Here is a 22,759-nt window from a genome sequence, read left to right as displayed (position 1 = left end):
ACACCCAACATACAGGACTCCTCAGACCCTCTCAGGGGACTGTCTGCTTCAGACACAGATCCCTCCTTGTCACACACTCTGTGACAGTAAAATTCCAGACCCTTACCCTGGAGGCTTCTAGTTTACTGTAGTCAAAGGCCACCTCCATTGACCATTTTAGAACCACCTCACCTGGGATGGCAGGAGCCAGATCAAAAGATTCTGCCCCTCCCCCCCCTCGTACCTCGATTTAGACTTGGTTTTCCTTCCCACCTCCATGTGAGCAATCTATGAGAGCTATGGGATGGATATGGATTTTCCATTTCCTCTCCTTTGTCTTCTTCTCATCCCTGGGACAGCCCTTTTTGCTCATGTCTCAGCCCAGAGAGCTGCAGAGGTTATGTGGAGGGGCAGTGAATTACCCTGGTTCCCTGACTGCTTTGAGCTTCTCTGGTCTGCTCACCCACCCCCCAACTCCAGTAATCCCTGACTCTCTCCTGAAAGGAAATTGAAAGTGATTGAAAGAGAGCCCCAGGGAGCGAGCACTGTCATGGCCTGTTACAGTCTGTGCTGTCTGCTTTAGGCCACTGCCTTATAGTTGGATTTAGTGGTTTTCCTAATAGTAAGTGTGGTTCTGATTGGAGGCAGAAGTATTGAGAATGAAATTAGTGATGAAGAACATTTGGATAGATGATTGTGTTCATATCTGTGTTTTATTTAAAAAAAAAAAGACTCTTTAGCTCTATTACAATTTTGAATGGAGGCATCCTGTGCAGTTGGGATCTTGCTTTGGTCTTTGAAGTAAGATCTCTTTATGATATCCTCCCCAACCTACTGCCTCGATCTCCTGGCAATCCATTGTGGTTAGGAAAGACAAAGCACATGGGACTTACTTCTGTTCAGATTTCCTGTCTAAGAAAATGTATAAGTAAAACAGAATATGTTCCATTGCTAAGCAGTCAGAGTCATGTATTTTAAATTTAAATTTACATGGCAGGCCTAGCCTACAGATAGGGTTAAGACAAAATGTTGCTATGATGAGTCTAAAACCAGTACTCAAAAAACTCAAGGTAAGTTGTTAGGCACAGACAGTCTGCTCAACAACCACCTTGGGAGAGAAGTGATAGCCGAGTGGCAGGGTCTGGGTCTGGCATAGACACAGGACTGGTGTTCCATCAGACGTTGGTACAAAGAAGGTATGTGTCATGGGCCTTGAGGAGGCACTTTTAATATTTAAGCAGGATTACTAGACAGTTCCTGGAATGATCTGTTGTAGGTGGGAACTGACACCAGACCCAAGTATGACCCTTATTTCAATCCAGCCTAGAAGGAGAAATCAACGTCAAAGGCCAGAACTGGCACTAGCCCCTTATGGCCTGTGCAGAGGGCTGGGCACTTGCTGCTCCCTGCCAGTCTCTTCCGCTCACAGACCCCAGTGGAGTGAGACTGGAGCTCTGTTCCAGCCCTACAAAGGGCCAGTGTCTGGACAAGGGAATGGCTGAGCTTTACCAGCACAGGGAGCCACTTTTAGGTGTTTAACAGCATCCCTTACCCTCTCCCTCCCCCTGAGAAAGCATAAGATGCAGAGAAGACTTCAGATGGTAGACTTCTTTGTAAGAAATTAAAATCTGACAACAGAGACTTACAGATGACACAGTTTTTGTGCATACGGGAATGTATATGCCTTTGAGGTATCCGCTTGCAGTGGACTGTGTTGGCCCTGACAGGTCCATGTGACAGTTCCATGACTGTGTTTTTGCTGTGCCGTGGAGGTGTTTGGTGACCACAAGTATATCTGAGGATGAAGAGGAATGTTCAGCAGCACAGCATCTACACCACAAGGGAGAGTAGTTTCAAACATGTTTGGGGGTCTTTTAATCCCATTTTACATCTTTATTTCATAAAGTCATCTCAGGAAAGGAAGAGAAGACAGACTCAAATGTTTACTCTGCCTCTCCAGCTATTTATCAATCCCTCAGAGACAGCCTGGCTATTCCTTTCACCTAATGGTGGAGAGAGGCTACTTTGGTTAGAAAATACAATATAATGACTCTGAACTCTGAGCAAAAACAAAGATAACATGAAAAACAACCTTGTACATAATGACTACGTCTCTCAGTTTATGAGAGACCTGTATCTCACACAGATACATCAGGTTCCAAAGAGAATTTCAGGGAAACTACTCACCGAAACCAATAAGCTGATAGGGTGAAGAGTAAATTCTCTCGGCAAATATTTAATTTGCAAATATCAGTATTCGACCTTCTCTGAATCCCTACATACATTTATATGGCTTACCTTTAATTTCTATACTCTTAGAGTTTACTACAGAAATAAAACCCTTCCTCTTGATCACTGATCACCCACATAGTGTGACAGGAGCTCCGTCAGGGAGCTGCCACTTGTACCTGTCACAGACAACACAGTCCACTGCAGGCAGACACATCCTGTCACATGCATTCTCACAAGAGCTAAAACTGTTCTTGGGATGAAATGCTTTGATTTGAACCAGCAAGAATTTACTTACTAATAAAGTTACAAGCCAGTGACGGGAAGTACTATGTGATTTAGAGACAGATGCATTTCTCCTAAGACAACACAAAGCTAACTATTTCAGTTTCAGGATGACATTATGTATAAAGGTGAACAATTTTATTTTGAAAGCAATTTGTACAAATCTTTACATTCTACCAGCCGAATAAGCTTCTTTAATGGCATATTAGGTTAGAAAGTGCATTAAACCTTAAAAGCTCCAAGGTCACATGTTACTTGGTTCATTTCCTGATACCGAGCCTCAATTTTGAGCTTCGAGCCTTGGGGAGCAGCTTACTCACATTGATGAGCATTTTGAATTTAGGCCAAAAAAAAAAAAAAGGCCCACAGATCTAAGCTTTTAAAAGGGCATAACAGGCTACCTATATCCCATGCACAAGTTTCTGAGAAACCTGTGGCTAATGAGATTGTAACTTTGTTCTCTCTTGCTCTTCACTCAAGGCATAATTCAATCCGAAGACAACTCAACCTGTCAAACCCAGACTTCAATATCCAGCAGCTTCAAAAACAGGAACAGTTGACCGGAATTGGTCGAATTAAACCAGAATTATATAAGCAGAGGTCACTGGATACTGATGATGGGACTAGGGGTAACAGCAAAGCCTGTGGGAAACTGAATTTCATTTTAAAATATGACTGTGACTTAGAGCAGCTCATCGTGAAGATTCACAAAGCTGTCAATTTGCCTGCCAAGGACTTTTCTGGAACTTCAGATCCTTATGTCAAGATCTATTTGCTTCCTGATCGGAAAACAAAACACCAGACTAAAGTGCACAGAAAGACCTTGAACCCTGTGTTTGATGAAGTGTTTTTGTTTCCAGTTCCCTACAATGACCTTGCAGCACGGAAGCTTCACTTCTCTGTGTATGACTTTGACAGGTTCTCTCGCCATGACCTAATCGGCCAAGTGGTGGTGGATCACTTCCTAGACTTGGCTGATTTCCCCAGGGAGTGCATCCTTTGGAAGGATATCGAGTATGTCACTAATGTAAGTCCAACATTTCTCCATTTGGGGGGGCGACTTCTTGGTCTGCGTGCAAACAGATTATTTACACCTTCTTTTATTTTGGGGGCGAAGTATAAAATTCATGTCAATGTCCGGATGGCTGTTGTTTCAGAACCTTCTTGTACCTTCTCAGAAATGGGTCTTTACCAATATTCATTTTAAAAGTTCCCAGAATTACTCATGAAACAGTATTAAAGAATAACAATCTCTCTTTTCTACTTTCTAATTCTTAGCTATCCCCTAATTGGCAGTAGATATTATCTGCCCTCCTTACCACATTTTCTGTAGAGCTTTCTTAGGTTATTTGCACTAAATGGATCTTTGCGTCCTATTAACTGTAATCTACAGCTACGAGACCGTTGCCAGACTCTCTGAGAGCATTAAATCCTTGCCCATGTTCCCAGGTCAGCTCAGTTGCATTTTCCATGATCAGATCTTCCTCTTTAATCCCAGAAGTGAGAATGATTGAGAAGAGTTGGCACCACATTTTAAAATACAGAGTCAAAGTGACAAGGAGTTCAGTCTGAAAAGATGTGCAGATAATGGCAAAACTAATCTATGGAAGGTCAAATCCAATTTAGAGCTCAGGAGAGAGTGCAAAAGTGCTCTGTAGTGACACCACATACCTGTGTTTACATTTTAAATGAGATTGCAGTGGTGATATTATTACTCCATTTACATCCTTTCCACTGTCCTGCAGATGTATTGACACTCCTGAAAGAGGAGAATAGACTCTCTTAGGGTAACTGTGATACTTTAAAGCCACTTCTTTCTTCCAGATTCCCTCAAGCAACTCTGCTCACACATCTTCTAGAATACAAGCCCTACTGAGGCCAGCATAGTTTTCATTCTCTGCCTTGGCATGCAAAGGCACCAAGCACTATAATCCTCCCTCAACTCAAATGATGATCCAGCTTGGAGTTTGGAGTCCATTAAGTGAAAGGCTTTCATTCTGTTCAGGAAGAGAACATGCAAAACCTCTGCCCAGTGACCAAATACCCACACTAGTACTTTCTCACTCTTGGCTGCCTTTGTGAACTGGGGATTCACTCACACTTTTGCTGTTTCAAAAGACACCATCTCTTCATGTGCTGCAAGATACCAGTGCCAGGTTTGTCCTGACTCAGATAAGCAAAGAGTAGCATAGAGTTTGGCTGGCCCTTACCATAATGACGAAGAAAGGGAAGAAAGAACTGGAGAAGGTGCAGGGAACATCAGTTGGTGAAACTAAGATGATTTGGGAGATGGGAAAAGGAATAGATCTCTTCAGACTTGAAAAGGTCTGTAAATCCAAAAATGGATGCTGGGGGAAGCAAGGACTGTATCGCAAATCCCATTTGCCAAAATCAGGAGGTAGCATGAGAAGCTTAAAAGAAACAAAATGGACTGTTTATACTAAGATATGAGTGGCTCAAGAACAAACTCTTTTACTGAAGTATTTACCAGGTTCCCTGGGGAATGAGCTGAGATATTGCTGGCCAGTAGGGACACTACTTGACAGAGCTTGGTCACACAGTCTGGTGTGGCATCCATTTATATTTTTTGACAAATGGATTCCACAAAATAGCTGGGATGATTATCAGAAAGCTCAACAGGGATCCTGCTCTGAGTGAACTTCTGAGAGACTTTATGGGCAGAGTAACACTGAGTACACAGTAGCTGATAAAAATCTGGATAAGGCTGATCCCTGGTGGAAACATCTAGAACAGTTTCCCATGGCATGAGAATAGAGAATGGCAGAGACCTCCTGCCCCTGAAATCACTGCCATTTTAGCACTTCACTGAGAGTAAGAGTTTCTGTGTCTATTGTTGGAGAATCCTGGATTTCCACTGAGTGGAGAAGACTGTAATATTATTTATTAAGGAGGAAAACTTACAAGGCTAAAGACTTCAGAATTCTCAGCTCTTTCCTCAGGCGAATAACAAATATTCTGAGCATTGATTTAGACCTTTGGATGGGCAGCAGGGGAGAGGAGGTTTTGAAAATGGAATTACAGTTTATGTCATAATCTGCCATATAATTTTTTTTAAATTGAAGTATAGTTGACACATAGTGTTACATTAGTTTCAGGTGTACTGCCCTATAGTTTTTAGAATCCCATTTTCAAAATTGTTATTTGAGGCTATTTTGATTGTGACTTTGTATAGATACTGAGCATGAAGGTCTGAGGTTTGCCAAGTTTCTATTTTTGTAGTATAACATGTAGGGGCACCTGGATGGTACAGTCGGTTAAGCATCTGACACTTGGTTTAGCTCAGGTTGTGGTCTCAGGGTCGTGAGATCAAGCCCTACTTCAGACTCCACACTCAGTGCAGAGTCTGCTTTAGATTCTCTCTCTCTCCCTCTGCCCCTCCTGCTCATCATGCTCTCTCTCTCAAGTAAATAAATAAATCTTTATAATATAGCATATATATAATGCAGTGTAGATAATGTACACATACAGATTAATGAGGGAATAATTAAATGAACAGGCACGAACCCGCTGTTCATCCGAAGAATAGAACAGGACCAATATTTGTGCTGACCCTTGGGTTGTCTTCCCTCCTCACATTCCCTCTCAATCCACTCCTGCCAAGCGGAAAACACTATCCTGAATTTCATTTATATTGTGACATATTTGTAAGACAATATATTGTCTGGTTTTGTCTGTTTCTGCTTTTCATAGCTCTTCTTTGACTACTTTTTTTCAGCCCACTTTGATTATGACATTTAACAATAGAGTTCAGTAGAGCTGCGGTTCATGTATTTTCATTGCTGTTTAATATTCCATTGCATTATAGATGACAAACTAGCTTTCCTGCATTGATGATATTTGGGTGGTTATTTGTTTTTAATGATTCTGAATAATACTCCAGAGAACCTTTTGGTGCCCGTCTTCTAATTTACAAATGCATTGCTTCCTCTGGGGTGCATCCCTGATAGATGTAAGGTGCACATGCGTTTAGCTTTTCAAGGCCACACAGAGTTCCTTTCCACAGTGACTGTCCAGACTGGCCCTTCCATTGGTGGGATAGAGAGTTCTTGCCTTCTACCTCCTCATCAACTCTTACAGATGCCACACTATTTAATATGTGTGTATGTGTATGCCCGTGACATGGTAAATAATTTATATTTCCTTTGTTGTCAAGTTGAGCATCTTGGATATGTTTATTGGTCATCCACATTTCCTTTCTTGCACAATGCTTGTTCAGCACTTTTACCTCTTCCTTACTGATTTCTGTATGCTCTTTGTATAGGCTGGATGCAAATCCTTTGTTGATGATGTGTATTAATGGACATTATCTCTCAATTTATGACTGTCTTTGTACTCACTTGATACTGTCTTCTGATCAATAGAAGCTCTTATGTTTAATGTAGTAAAACATAACAGTATTTTCCTTCATAAGTTAGTGCTTTTGTGTCTTTTTAAAGAAATCCTTCCTTACCCTGTGTCATAAAGATATTTCTCCTATTTTTTCTATTAGAAGTTTTAAAGTTTTGACTTTCCTAGTTATGATTCTCATCCACCCAGAATGAAACTGTAAGTGTATTACAGGCATCCTGTATTAGCTCAGGCTGCTGTAGCACCATATCATACGCTGGGTGGCTGAAACAACAGACATTTATTTCTCACAGTTTCAGAGGCTGAAAAGTCCAAGATCAAGGTGTTGGCAGATTTAGTTCCTTGTAGCTTTTTATCTGCTTTGCAGACAGCTACCTTCTCAATGCATCCTCACATTTTTTTTTTTTTAAGAGTTTTTTAAGTAATCCCTACCCGGCCCTCCCGGGTAACCTTCTCAATGCATCCTCACATTTTGGGGCTCAAACTCACAACCCCGAGATCAAGAGTTGCACACTCCACTGACTGAGCCAGCCAGGTGAATGCACTAATCCCATCATTGAGTCCCAACCTTCATGACCCCATCTAAACTTAATTGCTTCCCCAAGAATCCGTCTCCAAATACCATTGTGTTGGGGGTTAGGGCTTTAATATATGAATTGGGGAAGGGTGGGGGACACAAACATTCAGTCCCTGGTGCATCCATGTTTTTCCATATGGATAACCAGTTTCCTGGCATATCTTTTCAAAAATCTGCAGTGCATGCTCTGTCCCACATATATTTCCATATATCAAGAATCTACTTCTGAAAATTTTTTTATTTTGTCCTTTTTGACTATATCTACCTATAGCACAATTAGCAAATTACTGTCATTCTGTAATAAAGTTTAATATCTGAAAGGACAGTCATCCAACCTGCTTTTTCTTCAATTCAGTCTTGGCTGATATTTGACCTTTCACATAAATTTTAGAATCAAATTGTCAAGTTAATAATTTTACAGGTATTTGTTTGGACTTGTACAAAGTCTGTAGATTAGGGAAGTTTTGCATGTTTTGTGATACTGAGTCTATTCACAAAAGACAGTATTCTTTCATTCAAGGCTTGTAATTTTCTTCACGAGGATCCTGCATGTCTCTTGTTAGATTTATTGGTAGGTGCTATACTTTTCATCATTTCAGCTGCAGTTGACCCTTGAACAACACAGGTTTGAACTGCTTGGATCTACTTATACATGTATTTGTTTCATAAATCCAGTTCAGTGCTGTAAATGTATTTTCTCTTCCTTATGATTTTCTTAATAATATTTTCTTTTCTCTAGCTTACTTTATTATAAGAATACAGTATATAATACTTAAAATATACAAAATAAATGTTAATTGACTATGTTATCCATAATTCCAGTCAACAGTAGGCTATTAATAGTTAAGTTTTGGGGGATCAGCAAGCCTAACCTTCACATTGTTCAAGTATCAACTGTAGCATTTTTTCTAAAATTACATTTCCTCACTTTTGCTGCCCTGCCTTACTAATGCAGTTTAAATTTTGTATATTTATCTTCAATTTGACAATCTTGAAAAATTCTTATTAATTCTTATAATTTGATTGCAGAATCTCCTGAATTTTCTTTGTAGATAATCAGATATGTGAATTGTGATAGTTTTGTTTTTTTTTTCTAATCCCTATGCCTTTATTTATTTTTAAATTGAGTTTACAGACTAGGATTTCCAGTATAATGCCAAATAATAATTGTGGTAGTAGTCATCCTTGACTGTTCCTACTTTTAAGTGAAATGTCTTTAATATTTCACGGAGTAGGGGATGCCTGGGTGGCTCACTGGTTGAGCATCTGCCTTTGATGCAGGTCATGATACTGGGGTCCTGGGATCGAGTCCCATATCAGGCTCCCTGCATGGAGCCTGCTTTTCCCTCTGCCTGTGTCTTTGCCTCTGTGTGTGTGTGTCTCTCGTGAATAAATAAATAATATTTTATAAAATATTTTTTAAAATAATATTTTATTTATTTATTCACGAGAGACACAGAGAGAGAGAGAGAGAGAGAGGCAGAGACACAGGCAGAGGGAGAAGCAGGCTCCCTGCAGGGAGCCTGACATGGGACTCAATCCTGGGTCTCCAGGATCAGGCCCTGGGCTGAAGGTGGCACTAAACCATTGAGCCACCACCTGGGCTGCCCAAATAAATAAAATCTTTAAAAAAATTTCATGGAGCATGATTTTTCTGTAGATATTTTATGGACGTCTTTATCATATTAAGACTACATCCTTCAAAAAAATGTATCCTTCCATTCCTAGTTGACTAAGACTTTTTATTATAAACATTTGTTTTGTCAAATGCTATGATCCTGTGAGGTTTTTCTCTGCTTTACTTTTTTTTTTAAAGATTTTATTTATTTATTTTAGAGAGAGAAAGAGAACATTTCCGGGGGGGGGGGGGGGGCGCGGAGGAGTAGCGGAAAAGAGACAAACAGACTCTGCAGTGAGTGTAGAGCCTAACACCGGGCTTGATCCTATGACCCTGAGATCATGATCTGAGCAGAAATCGAGAGTTGGATACTCAACTGACTGAGCCATTCAGGTGCCCCAGGTTTTTCTCTGCTTTAATTTGCTATGATTCTATGAAGTTTTTCTCTGCTTTAATTTTCTTCTTTACTCAATCACATTTATCAGTTTTCTAATTTTGAAACAATCTTATATTCCTAGTATCATTCAAACTGACTTTGATGTATTACCTGTCTCATACATTGCTAATACTTTGTTTACATTTTTTTTTATCTGTGCTGATGGGTGATGCACGTAATTTACTTTTTTATATGGTCCTTAGCTGGGTTGGAATCAAGGTAATTCTTGATTTATAAAATTAGTTGGGAGACTATTTTGGATACTTTCTTTTTTATTTTATTTTTTATTTTATTTTTTTATTTTGGATACTTTCATTTGCTCCCCCTTGGTGCTCCTGGAGGCTTTGCAGGGTTTTGTTTATTTTTCTCTGAAGTGAAAAGACCTCTTTTAGTCTCTGGCTTCTGTTTGGGTTTTGGAAGTGAGCAAGGGAGGAGAGCGAGGTTGGCATATTTATTCCCCTAGAATACCCTCCTCAGGGCATATGTAGGCTGGCAAAAACTTTCAACTGAAAGCCTCAGTTCTAAATATGTCATTTTTTTGCGGTTGTTCTTAGAATGTTTTCCTGAGGATTAAAAGTGAGGGCTTAAAACTCTCAGCTACTTTGATTCTGGCATTACAAAGCTATCATTCCATAGTCCTCTGACCTCCATCTACATTTGAGAAGTTGACAGCATAATATTTATTCCTCTGTGTGTGTAATTTTTCTTTTCTTCCTTATTGCTTTCATTATCTTGCTTTCTTCTTTGGGGTTCTGTAATTTTACTATGACATTACTAAGTGGTGATTTCTTTTTATTTATCCTGACAGATTTATTGGGATTCCTGAATATGAGATCGATTCTTTTTATCAATTCTGGAAAATTCTTACCCATTTACCTTGCCTAATATCTCTGATAGTCTCTTTTGTTGTTCTTGTTTCGAGCATACTTTCAATTCCCTTTTTTATTTCTTTCATCATTCTGTACATAGTGTTTTTTATATTCTGTGACTCCTAACTCCAACTTGGCAGCTCTGATTTTTTTTGTTTGGTATTTCCATTGGCTCTAACTCATCATGCCTTATTGCTCCTTGTATTAAGTGATTTGTGATTGTACGCTCATCTAGCTTGGAACTTTGTCAGTGGAAAATTTCAAGCTCTGGTTTTAAATGCATTCCTTCAGAGATGATTTGTGAGCTGACCAACATGGAACCATTCTAACTAAATTTCGAGCTTGAGGGTTTAGGGGCAATAGAGAGTCAGGGTGAATATAGGCTCCAAATGTGTAAGTGCAGGCTTGTATTAATGGTTAGACTCGGGCAGGGGAGCCTTTTACCTTGCTTTACCTAGAGCAAGTCCAAGACCAAATATATTGCCAACATCGACTTACGCAGGGGAGAAGTTCATTTTTGCTTAGCCTTTAAGGATGTGTCCCTTAATCTTTAGGACTTTGGCGTTATGCATGATTCTCCTATAGTCTTCTAAAACCAGGCACTAAGCCACTGGAGATTCACATTTATTTCCATTCAAGCTCCAGATCCAGAGCTTATTTACTTCCATGGATTCATATTTTCTTACTCTTTCTGGCCTTGAAAAAAAAAATTCCGTTACTGTCCTATCAGCTCTGCAATGCATTAAAAAGGATTTTGTGATCCAGTATTTTTAGCTGGAGGAGTTTCTGTGAGCATTTGCCCTATTGCTGGAAATACCATGTGCCATATTATATTGCTCAAAGTTTGTCCAAAAAAAGCAGTTTTTACTTGTATTAACTGAGTAGTAATCTCTGTATTGTATGTTTGCCTTGTGGCAAAGAGCCAGAAAGAACCTTAGAGGTTCTGTAATCTGAAATCCTCCTTTGGCACATAACACTGAAGTGGAAGGTTCAGCCAAGGTCACATAGCTGAATAATGGCCACACAGGAATTAGGACTAGGGTTTTCAACAACCAATTCATGCAGTTCATGAAAAGGTGTCTCAGAATTATCGTATATGCTGGTTTACTTCTCTTTACCTAGCTAACTCCTATGAAGCTCTTAGATCCCAGCTCAAATGCCACTTTCTCAGAGAACTTATATCTGAGACCTGGAGTAGGAGAGTAGGTGTTTTTGGTATTTGCTTTTATGACACTCTGTACTTTTGTCATTACTCATCGTGCCTTCTCATATGTATTTATTCAATTTTTTTCATTCTCCATTAGACTATTCTGGAAGTGCATGGACCATATATGTCATGTTCACTACCATGTGCCCAGCCTCTAGAATGGTGCCTGGAAGTGAAATAAATAATATACACTTATTGAATAAAATGCAGCTCCTTAGGAGGGGCTAATTTGGTGAAGCTCTAGGGACTGATTTGGTTAGGAAGTGTTACACAGTGCTGAAACCTATAAACTAATCTTTTCATTAAAAAATTTTTTTGTTCTTTATTTCCCCAAGGAGATTATGGGCTTTGTAAATTTAGCAATCAAATAAAAACTAATCCTCACACTTTCTTGTGAAAGAATAAAATATGGCAATTATTGAGTGTAAAAACAGTAGTTTGATTAAACCTCTCAACAAAGCCATATGAATCAATCATACTAGGATGCATCTCTGTGGGACATGTGTCAGTCAGTAGAAGAGAAGACCGCATCCGGGAGAAGGTCGGAGTTGGGAGGGCATGAGTTCAGTGGTTTGGGTGAATGTTGGTTGTCATGCCTGAATCTAGACATTTCTGTATACCTTACTCATCACTGGCTGCCTCACAATAGGCATTGCACGTTCAGGAATCTCTCAATGGCACTTAGAAACTGATTCAGAGGGACACCTGGGTGGCTCAGTGATTGAGTGTCTACCTTTGGCTCAGATAATGATCCTGGGGTCCTGGGATATAGTCCTGCATTAGGCTCCCCATAGGGAGCCTGCTTCTCCCTCTGCCTATGTCTCTGCCTCTCTCTGTGTGTCTCTCATGAATAAATAAATAAAATCTTTTAAAAAAAGAAAGAAACTGATTCAGAGACTTTTTTTGAGAATGTACCATCATCTCAGCAAGACTCTAATTTGGGGGAGATGCTGGAGTTTTCACAGGGTAACAGCGGAAGTCATGAGGTTCCCTCCATGCCAGTATGGATCCCAGTTCAGAAAAGGAAAAGGTACAGTTTACAATAGTATAGAATCTCTTTTAATATTAGGAGTTTTAAAACTTTACATTTCCATCAAATTTTGACTTGTGAGTCATTGCAAAGTCCTGTATTTTTCAGTAGGCTGGTTTAGGAATTATCCTGTTCCATCTTCCAAGTTCCTGAGGCCATTTTTAGACCTGATAGAGGTAGATACCTGGAACTACTCAGGAGCAAATATAAGTATCCAGGGAAGCCAGTTGAATGCAAATGGGGCAGGCAGTCTCTGTTACTGAAGAAGTTTATCAGTTTAACCCTGTTTCAGGGATCCCTGGGTGGCTCAGCGGTTTAGCGCCTGCCTTCTGCCCAGGGTGTGATCCTGGAGTCCCAGGATTGAGTCTCATATCAGGCTCCCTGCATGGAACCTGCTTCTCCCTCTGCCTGTGTCTCTGCTTCTCTCTCTCTCTCTCTCTCTGTGTCTCTCATGAATAAATAAATAAAGTCTTAAAAAAAAAAAAAACCTGTTTCATTCTATTGCATCATTAGTCCTGAGTTACCATCATAAGATTGTATGGCTATGTCAGATTCGGTGTCATCTTGGTAGATGTGTAACATCTGGCTGCTAGGGTGGAGGAACAAGAAGGGGGCCTAATTTGTAGCATTTGTTTATTTCTGTGTGGTGTAAATACTCTTAGCAGGGCTGATTTCAAGCTATCAGTGTGACATCACTGAAGGTGGAATTGGCAAATGATGTTCACATTGGCTCTTGCAAGCTGGTGCCAGTTGATAAGAACTGGCTCCAGGACACCACTGCATTTAGTGCTGAAAATACTAAGACTGGTTGGATAACTGATCCTAAGGGAACAGCAATTCGTAAAATCCCATAGAAGTTTCTGGTTTCCAGCTGACGACAGGGAAGCCAAGTTCTTTCCATAATGTGGATGTGGGTGCAGTCAGCCAACCCTGGAGTCTCATGAACTGAATCTTCATGAAAATCCACGGAATCCCACGCTATCATTTCTCCCATTCATGATCCTTCAGACATGCTGTCCCCCTGACATCAAGATTATTCAGAAGTAGCAAGAAGTGGCACAAGTGTAGAGCAGAACATCTGAAGGAAGAAGCTACTAAAGCTGCAGGTCTCTGATGGAGAGACTTGGATAGGCTTTATCCTTTCAGAGAACAAACATTTGCTTTTCTAAGTGAAATACATGACAAATACAGTGTATATGTAATATATATGTAAGATTTGACAATACTAACAAAATCTACATTAGTCAATCCAGAATTTAGTTCAAGAAAGAGAACATCATCCATCTCTTTGAAGCTCTCTCTATGCCTTTTGTCTATCCCCCAAATCTCCCCAGAGATAATTGATAAACTAAATTTAAAAAAAAATTTTTTTTTTAAGAGAGAGAGTGAGCAGGCAATAGGGAAGGGCAGAGGGAGAGGAAGAGGGACAACCTTAAGTAGACTCCTTGCTGAGTGCAGAGCCCGATGTGGGGCTCCATCTCACGACCCTGAGATTATGACCTGAGTCAAAATCGAGTCAAATACTTAAATGACTGAGCCACCCAGGCACCCCAATAAACTGAATTTTATATCTATAGTTCTCTTGTTTGTAAAATCACTTTACCACATAAAAATAGGTTGTTCGGTTTTGCCTATTTTTGAAATTTATGTGGATAAATTATATGTATTCTGCAAACTGCTATTTTCAATATTTTGTTTTGAATCATTTATGTTCATGTATATACTGTAATCCTTTTTTGTCTTTTTAAAATTTTGGGCAGGGGTATTTTAGCATTCCATTGTATGGTGTACCATACTTATCTAGTCTTTTGTCAATAGATATTTGAATTAATTTGTTTTTTCTATTTTAGGAAATGCTGCTATATGTATGCTTTCTGTACATGTCTCCTGGTAAAAATGTGCAGGAATTTCTGTGAGGGTATACACCTAGGAATGCAGTTGCTAGAGCAAAGAACATTGTATCTCAAAGAGATTTGACCAGTGAACAATCCCAGCAACAGTACATGAACCTGTCTTTCTAACACTTAGTATTACTCCATTCTCTATTAAATTAACCACAGATTCTTTGGAATTTTGTACAGTGGCAGTTATTCCATTCATGAATAAGAACAGTTTTGCTTTTTCTTTTCCTTTTGACTTGTCTCCCCACATCACCCTTTTTGCTTGCTTTGTTGTATTTGCCAGGACTGCTGGTACAAAGGCCCATAGAGTAATCTTTGCCTTTTTCCTTATCCTAATGCTTTGAAGGATGCCTGGGTGGCTCAGTCAATTAAATATCTGACTCTCGATTTTGGCTCAGGTCATGGTCTGAGGGTCAAGAAATCGAGCCCTGCTCGGGCTCTGGGCTCAATGTGGAACCTGCTAAAGATTCTCTCTCTCAAAAAAAAAAAAAAAAAAAAGATTCTCTCTCTCTCTCTCTCTCTCTCTCTGTCTCCCTCTGTCTCTCTCTCCCCCTTTCCCACCCTCTCCACCTGCTCCTCTCCCCACTCCTATAAATAAAATAAGTAAATCCTTTTTTTAAAGGAATTCTTTGAATTTTCATACTAAGCAGGACATTGGCTATAAATTTTGAAAACCTGAATGGATATTGAGTTTTATCAGATCATTTTTATGTATTTATCTAGATGATCATATGTTTTTGCTTCTTTCATATTTTAATGTGATAAAGTATGTTGTGTTATTTCCTAATTTTGGTAAAAACCACATTTCTGTGGTAAATCCAACTTGTCCATGATGTGTTTTTCATATACATAGATATACATAAATGTATATCTGTAAGTAAATTAATGAGTGAGATCAGCTTCTAATTTTATTTTCTTGTTTTCTGTTCATCTGGTTTCATGATCAAAATGAGTTGATGGAGCATTCTCTTTTCCTATTCTCTTGAGGATTTTGTGAACAATTGAAATAATTTTTTCTTTCTATATTTAGTAGAACTGACCCATACAACCTTCTATGTCTGGTATAAAGGGTCTGCCAATGTTAATTCTCTCAGTTTTTATTTGTTTGAAAGTAACACTATTTCACATTTACAACTGAGAAAACATGAGTAGACAGGTATTTTGTGGATAATTTTTTTCTCAGCAAATGAATCTATTATTTCATTGCCTCCAAATGCTTGGTTTTGAGAAATCAGGTACAATCTAATTGTACACTTTTTTCTTCTCTGTATTAACGTTTCTCTTTGCGATTTGATAACATAAATGTTGTGGATTTTAAAAAAAATTATTTATCTTCCTTAGGATTCACAGGGTGTCCTGAGTCTGGGGATGAGTATCTCATTAATTCTGAAAATTCCCAGCCACAATCTCTTCAAATATTGTTTCTCCCTGACACTTTCTGTTTTTTCCTCCTGGAAATACATATTTTTAGACCTCTCACTATGTATTTTATGTTTGTTCCTTTGTTTACTTTTTTCTGTTGCTGATGCATCCTGGGTAATTTTTAAAGATCTGTCTTTCAGTTCTATATATCTCTCTTTATCCATTTCTAATTAGCTATAGACTGAATCCATTGATCCTCCCAGTTATTAATGCAGTTTTCATTCCTAGAAGCTTTGATTCCCAAAGCTTTGGTCATTTGTATAATCCTCTTTCACATATTCAATATCTGTTAAAAATTTCCTTAAGCCTATCAATCTACTTATATAATACTTTCAATCAGACAATTATAAAATAATATGATTATAGACATCACTTCTGCCTGCATTTGAGACAAAAGGAAAGTGTCAGGAAGAAAGAGTAGTACTTACTACCTCTCAAACTTTCCATCAGGAAAGTAAAGCTTTCTTAGAAGTCACACCAGTGTCTTCTGCTTATTTCTTACTGGCCAAATCTATGTCTAATAACCACATTTAAGAATGATATTAAAAACACAATTTTTAATTTTTCACCCTCTATGCTGGAATGTGACCAGATGAGGGGGTTGGAAATTAATGTCAAGTTATTTGGTCTCTAGGGTCTGCCCCAGTGGCACATGAGGAGATGCTCAAGAACTTCTCATTGAATCTGAGTCTGAATTGCAATATCCCATCTAGACATATAAGTAGGTGGACAAGGAGAAGGACAGAGCAGAAAGCTGAGCAAGCAGGCTGGCTCTGTTGGGATTCCTGTGTAACGTACATGGAGGCAGTACCAACAGCTCAAGAGATAGCAGGGTACTGATATTTTTCTCTATAAAATCTACCTATATTTTCATTATTTTAGGTGGAATTTGGAAAAGAGAACATTTATAGGAGAAATAAAAACACTTATAAAAAAACTCTATGGATTTGTATGTGAATATTTACAGCAGCCTTATTCATAATTACCAAAAATTGGAAACAAATGTCCTTCAGTGGATAAGTGGATAAAATGTTACATCTATACTATTAATACTATTGATGCTACTGAATAGTATTCAGTAATGAAGGGAACAATGTGTGCATGATGCACACACAGTAACATGGATGAATATCAGATGCATTATGCTCAGTGAGAGCAGACTGAAAAAGCTCCATGCTGTAGGATCTGTGTATATGATATCATCAAAAAAACCAGACTACAGGGATGGAGAACAAATCAGTGGTTGCCAGAGTTGGGGCCAGGAGATAGAGTGGGTGCAAAAGGGCAAAAAACAAAAACAAAAACAAAACAAAACAAAAACAGACTACAGGGATGGAGAACAAATCAGTGGTTGCAGGAGTTGGGGCCAGTAGATGCAGTGGGTGCAAAAGAGCAATAAGAGGGAATTGGGGGGAACTGATGGAACTGCCTAGTATAAATGTGGTGGTGGGTACAAGCCTCTGTGCATTAGTCAAAAATCTCATTCAACTGTCTAACTGAATTTTACTGTATTTAAATTAAAAACAAAAATTTCAAAATCACCTTTGAAAGGGAAAATAAATAATTAAATGAGAAAAAAAAAAAGCTAATGAAAAGTCAGAATAGGTAGAGTTTGAAAATACCGAGAGAGTAGGATAATCAATAGAACAAGTTCCCTGAGAAAATAGGGGACAAAATCCAAAATACAGGTCCAAGGGTTGACTTTAGATACACACAGGGACATTGTTTTCTTTGTTATCAGGGGTTAGTAGGAAAAGGACAGGAGCAGAAGCAGGGAAGTTTGTAGATTTGGAGATGCATAATGGAAGATAAAACATAAAAATGTATGTGCCAAAAAAAAAATGGCATGAAGTTTTCACATGGAGGATCAACATTAATCAACTGGTGGTAGCTGACTAGAGGGCTGTGGGAAGGTTTAAGAAGCAGTATCATAGCCCAGCAAACGAGAAGACCAGGATCCAATAGCAATGACTGCCATAAGCCTTGGACAACCAATTCTCTTCTGTGATTCCAGTTTATTCTCTCTAATTGCTCACTCATGTATGTGTTCTCTATACATACTATTCTCTGTCTGCAATGACCTTTTTTCCCCACTCCTCTTCTCTGTTCAACTAAATGTTACTTGTCTTAGAAGTCCCACACTCAACCATCACCTCATTAAGTCAGCCCCCGCGCCCACTGTATCCACCCAGAACAGATCAGGTGTCCAAAGTATCCTATATGCAACTCTTCAGAGCCTTGATCCCATTTGACTGGAGGTATCTGTTGATCCTGACCCACCCCACTAAGCTAGTTGCACCTTGAGGACAAAGTCAGTGACCATGTCTTTCTTTATTAACCCAAGAAATAGATGATAAATGCTTTTGAGTAAAAAAAAAAAATGAATAAGTGAACAAAATGAGCATAGCTCCAATATAGTGTGTGTATCTGGAGTGGGGATTCCCCAGAAGTAGAGGCTGGGAGGGATCCTTGTGCAGGTGATTTCCTGAGGCACTGCTCTCACGGAAGTCTGTAAGGAAGTAAGGGGAGGAGGATAGGCAAGGGTGAAGGTCTGGTGAGAGCCTGTCTTGAGCCTGATCCCATAGGCAGCTGTGGAGCATGAAAGGCACCACAGGGGTATCCCATCCTGAGTCAAGCGGAGTGGGCTGCCTTTAAACCCCGAACTGGTTTGTCATCTGCTGCAGGCCATTTCTGGGGGAGAGGGTGTAACTAGTCCGTGATTTTTAAGGTGACTGCCTTCGGCGGAGGGCAACTCTCCCGAGAAGGATGCAGCCATGAGCTGTTTGCAGCCAGTGGTCAGCAGCTGAGGAATGGGTGCAGCAGTCTGGCCAAGGGGATGTGGGCACGACACAGTGGAGTCTACCGCAGTGTGATAGAACAGCAGGGGAGACCCTGACTCGCGTGGCCTCTGAAATGGAGGGTAATGATGAAGGAGGGAAGGGACTCTTTCCCACCCACCCCCATCTCATCTTGCATGCTCTTTTTACAGCCAAGAGTCCCCTTGCTGCCTGGGGGAAGGTACCGAAGGCAGGTGTGCGCATTGTGAGCCCAGCGCTCCTGAGGGAGAGGCTGGCATTGCATGGAGCTGGAGGGGGCTCTCCTTGGCCTCCCCTTTACACAACCCAACAGCTCCTCAGCTGAACACGTGGGGACAGCCTAGCTCAATGAAAATCTCCTGCAACCCTGAAACAGCTAAAGGAAAAGTTAATGGAGTTGTCAGGGCGGCAGTTTCATCCCTGAAGAAAGGTGCGACTAGTCAGGTAGGATGTTCCCCTGGGACAGCTTTTAATGATCTTCTACCTGTGGAAGCATTCGTGTCCAAAATAGCAAGCCAGTTCCTGATGGAAAGCCTGATCCCATGGATTGGCATTTGCTTGCTTAGAAATGAGTTTTGAGCCTTTGGAGAATCAAAGCAGTCTGTGGTATTTACAATACAGCCTTACTGTCCAGTAGCTAAGTATAGTCCAATTCTGACAGATGGCTCTCAAGGGAAATTTTCTTTCAGATTGGATTCTGCTTCCATGCTGAAATGCTCTAATTAAGGGGAGTCTATAAACATAGTGGGGGAGTAAACGAGAGGGGAAGGTAGGCTGTTTCTTAGGAAGCTGTTCTGGAAAATGGCCATGTTTGCAATCTTTATCTTTCCAGCCCCACACACTCAACTACACTGAGAATCTAGGCCACTGTTTGCTAAAATACATGGTAGTGCTGGGTCCGTGGTCACCTTTCTGCAGGAGGCTGTGATTTCATTTCCTGCAAGGTCCTGCCTCTCTTTCCTCTTCTTCCTCCTATTTCCTCCATGCTTTGTTAACTGTCTCCTTAACTAACTTTGTGACTATCTTGGGGTGTAACTTTCAGAGTAAATGTATCGTTACAATGAGCATGACTGACTTTTTAAAAACCTCAGCTGATCTATTAGTTCAGCTGTGCCAAACATTGCTAACTTTTCTAAGTTTAATATTTTGGTTTTAAAGTATTTAATACTTAAGCTATTGCTTCATTACATTTCCTAATTCTTAACAATTTGAGACATAAGTAATTCTAGAAAAAGTCTACTTGGCTGTCAGATACAGGACGGATTTTGCATGTGTGGGTTAGGAAAAATCTAATTTGGAACTCAGGAAGTGAATTCTTAGTCTATCATTTATTCAGCAAATGTTTTTGGGTACCTACTATGTATAAGACAATGTACTAGGTATCAAGTACTGTCTTAGAGCTTATGGTCTTGGGAGATGGAATATGAGGAGAAGGGAGAGTAAAGACAAAAATTACAGAGACAATTGATTACATATGTATGTGGCTGGTTCCACAAAGGAGACAGAGGTAAGTGTTACTTTCAAGACCTAACCCATCAGCGCATCAAAGAAGAATGGCTAGAAACCATCGAAACTGTGACAAAAGGAAGGTTGGGAGTTCATCTGGAAAAAGGCCAAGTCCAGGGACTGACTTGTACAAAGGCCCTGGGACAGACACAACTCTGGCAAGTTCCAGGAGCAGAAAGTGCAGAGTGGTTAAAAAGAGGGAAACACAATGGAGTTGTGAGACTAGAATTCAGGCAGGAACAAGAACAAGTGTTTCAATCTTTATGAGTAATTTTTGAAGGATTTTGAGCAGTGAAGTGATACAAGTAGGTTTATGTTCTTCAACAACAACAACAACAACAACAACAACAAAAACAAAACACTTTGGCTGCAGCATAGAGAATGGATAAGGGGACCCAGCAAGGAAAGGGTCAGGCTGTTGTAGAAGGCCAGGAGGGAGATGATGATTTCTCCCTCCAGGCTGGTGGTAATAGAGTGGGAGGAAAAGAACAGATTCTAGGTTTTAAAAAAATAGTTTTGTTTGAAGAATAATTGGTATACAATGAACTGCATGTGTTTAAGGTGTACAATTTGACAGTATTTGACATGTATACATTTTGTGGAACCACTTACACAATCAAAATAATGAACATATTTGTTACCCCCAAAACTTGTCTTCTACCCCTTGATAATCCCTTCCTGTGTCACCTCCCTGGTATGCGTCCTCCAGCCCTTCAGACACCTGTCAAGCTAGATTCTGTCACTGTAGGATGGCTAGGATTTTCCCAGAATTTCATATACATAAGAACCATACAGTATGTTCTCTGTTTTGTTAGGCTTCTTTCAATCAAAATCATGATTTTGAGATTTTTTCTGTGTTGTACATATGAGTAGTTCACTCCTTTTATTGCTGAGTACTCTTCCATTACATGGATATACAACTATTTATCCATTGCTTGTTTGGATTATTATTATTGGATTATTTGGATTCTTTTCAGTTTGAGACTATTTCAAATAAGATGCTGTAGGGGCATATGCTTTCATGTTTCTTGGATAAGTCCCTAAGAGTAGACTGCCTGGATTATATATATATATATATGGTAGTTATATAGTTACCTTCTAAGAAACTGCCACACTGTTCACCCGAACAGCTCAATCATTTTACCTCCACACTAGCTGTGTATGAAAGTCCTTGTTGCTCTGCGTTACCACCAGCACTTGGTAAGGTTGGTCGTTAATTTTATACATTCTAACAGGTATAAAACGGAATCTCATTGGGCCTTAATTTGTGTTTCCCTACTGATTTATGATGTTGAACATCTTTTTATATACTTATCTACCATCAGCTTATCATGTATGATGAAATGTCTATTTAAATCTTTTGTCCATTTTTAATTGAGTTATTTGCTTTCTTATTATTGAATTGTGAGAGGTCTTGTGTATGATGGATGCCACTCTTTTATCAAACATTTGAGGTGCAAACGTTTTCTTTGCAGCTATAGCTTGTGTTTTTATTCTCTTACTATTGTCTTTTGAAAGGGAAAAGTTCTTAATTTTGTTCAAGTCCATTTTATCCATTTAATCTTTTATGGAGTGTGCACTTACTGACATGTCAAAGAAATCTTTGCCTAATTCAAATTTATATAGTCTGATTTTCTCCTGTTTTCTTTGAGCAGTTTTATACCTTTAGCTCTTAAATTTGTGACTCTGATATATTTTGAGTAGTTTTTATATATATTATGAGGTATGGATTGGAGTTCTTTTTTTTCTGTATATGGCATTCAATTGTTTGAACACCACCATTGACAAGACTATAATTCATCTATATAACTGCCTTTTTCGCTTTTGAAGAAAATCAGTTGATCAGATATGTGGATCTGTTTCTGGACTCTATCTTCCATTGTTTATTTGTCTGTCTTCTCCAATATACCACAGTGTCTTGATTTTTGTAGATTTATAAGTCCTGAAATCAGGTAATATAAGTATTCGATTTTGTCCTATTTCAAAGTGGTTTTTATTATTCTAGGTTCTTTGCATTTCCGTATGAATTTTATAGCTAGCTTAAGTCTTATCTCTCACACACACATACATACTAATGTACATGCTGTTGGAATTTTGATTGGAGTTTCATTGATTATAAAAATCAAATTGGAAAGAATGGATATCTTAAAAATACTGAGTTTTCCTAATAATGGAGAGCATATGTCTCTCCATTTAACACATCTTCTCTAATTTCTTTCAGTGGTGTTTTATCCATCTTTCTCCTCCCAGGACTCTAGCTGGGTTGACCTTTCTGGACTCCCAAGTGCCTTTCCCCATGCTCAGAGCCCTCTGGGCTCTGCCAGGGGTTTTCATCTCTCCATGCTGTGTCTTGAAAACTCTTTCCGGGTAGTGAGCCAAGCTCCTTGTAGGACTCATCTCCTTTCTTTCTTATCACCCAAGTATCACTTATCCTCCCTGCCTGGTGTTCAGTGTTTTGGAAATCGTCATTTCACATACTTGGTCCAGAGTTTTAGTTGCTGAAGATGTGAGGATAA

General features: G+C 39.4%; 1 protein-coding gene and 1 long non-coding RNA gene across 3 annotated transcripts in view; one reads left to right on the top strand and one right to left on the bottom strand.

Moving 5' to 3' along the window:
• Positions 1-22,759, top strand: part of SYT9 (synaptotagmin 9) — a 192,228-nt gene that overhangs the window by 63,053 nt on the left and 106,416 nt on the right. For both annotated transcript variants that reach the window (XR_012015607.1, XM_072794223.1), the window contains exon 3: positions 2,974-3,520. Coding sequence is in view for 1 of the 2 variants with exons in the window: in XM_072794223.1 (XP_072650324.1) it covers positions 2,974-3,520 (547 nt within the window). In the remaining variant the exon portion in view is untranslated. The remainder of the gene's footprint in view (positions 1-2,973; positions 3,521-22,759) is intronic.
• Positions 684-21,432, bottom strand: LOC140614859 (uncharacterized). Its single transcript, XR_012015608.1, has 3 exons — positions 21,339-21,432; positions 1,626-1,774; positions 684-891 (listed from the first exon to the last, which is right to left on the bottom strand). It is a non-coding gene; the product is annotated as an uncharacterized lncRNA (long non-coding RNA).

This window comes from Canis lupus, chromosome 23 (genome assembly GCF_048164855.1).
Source record: "Canis lupus baileyi chromosome 23, mCanLup2.hap1, whole genome shotgun sequence".
NCBI classification, from domain to species: Eukaryota; Metazoa; Chordata; class Mammalia; order Carnivora; family Canidae; genus Canis; species Canis lupus.
The sequence above is the reverse complement of the archived record's forward strand: the minus strand, read 5'-3'. Positions and strand labels throughout refer to the sequence as shown.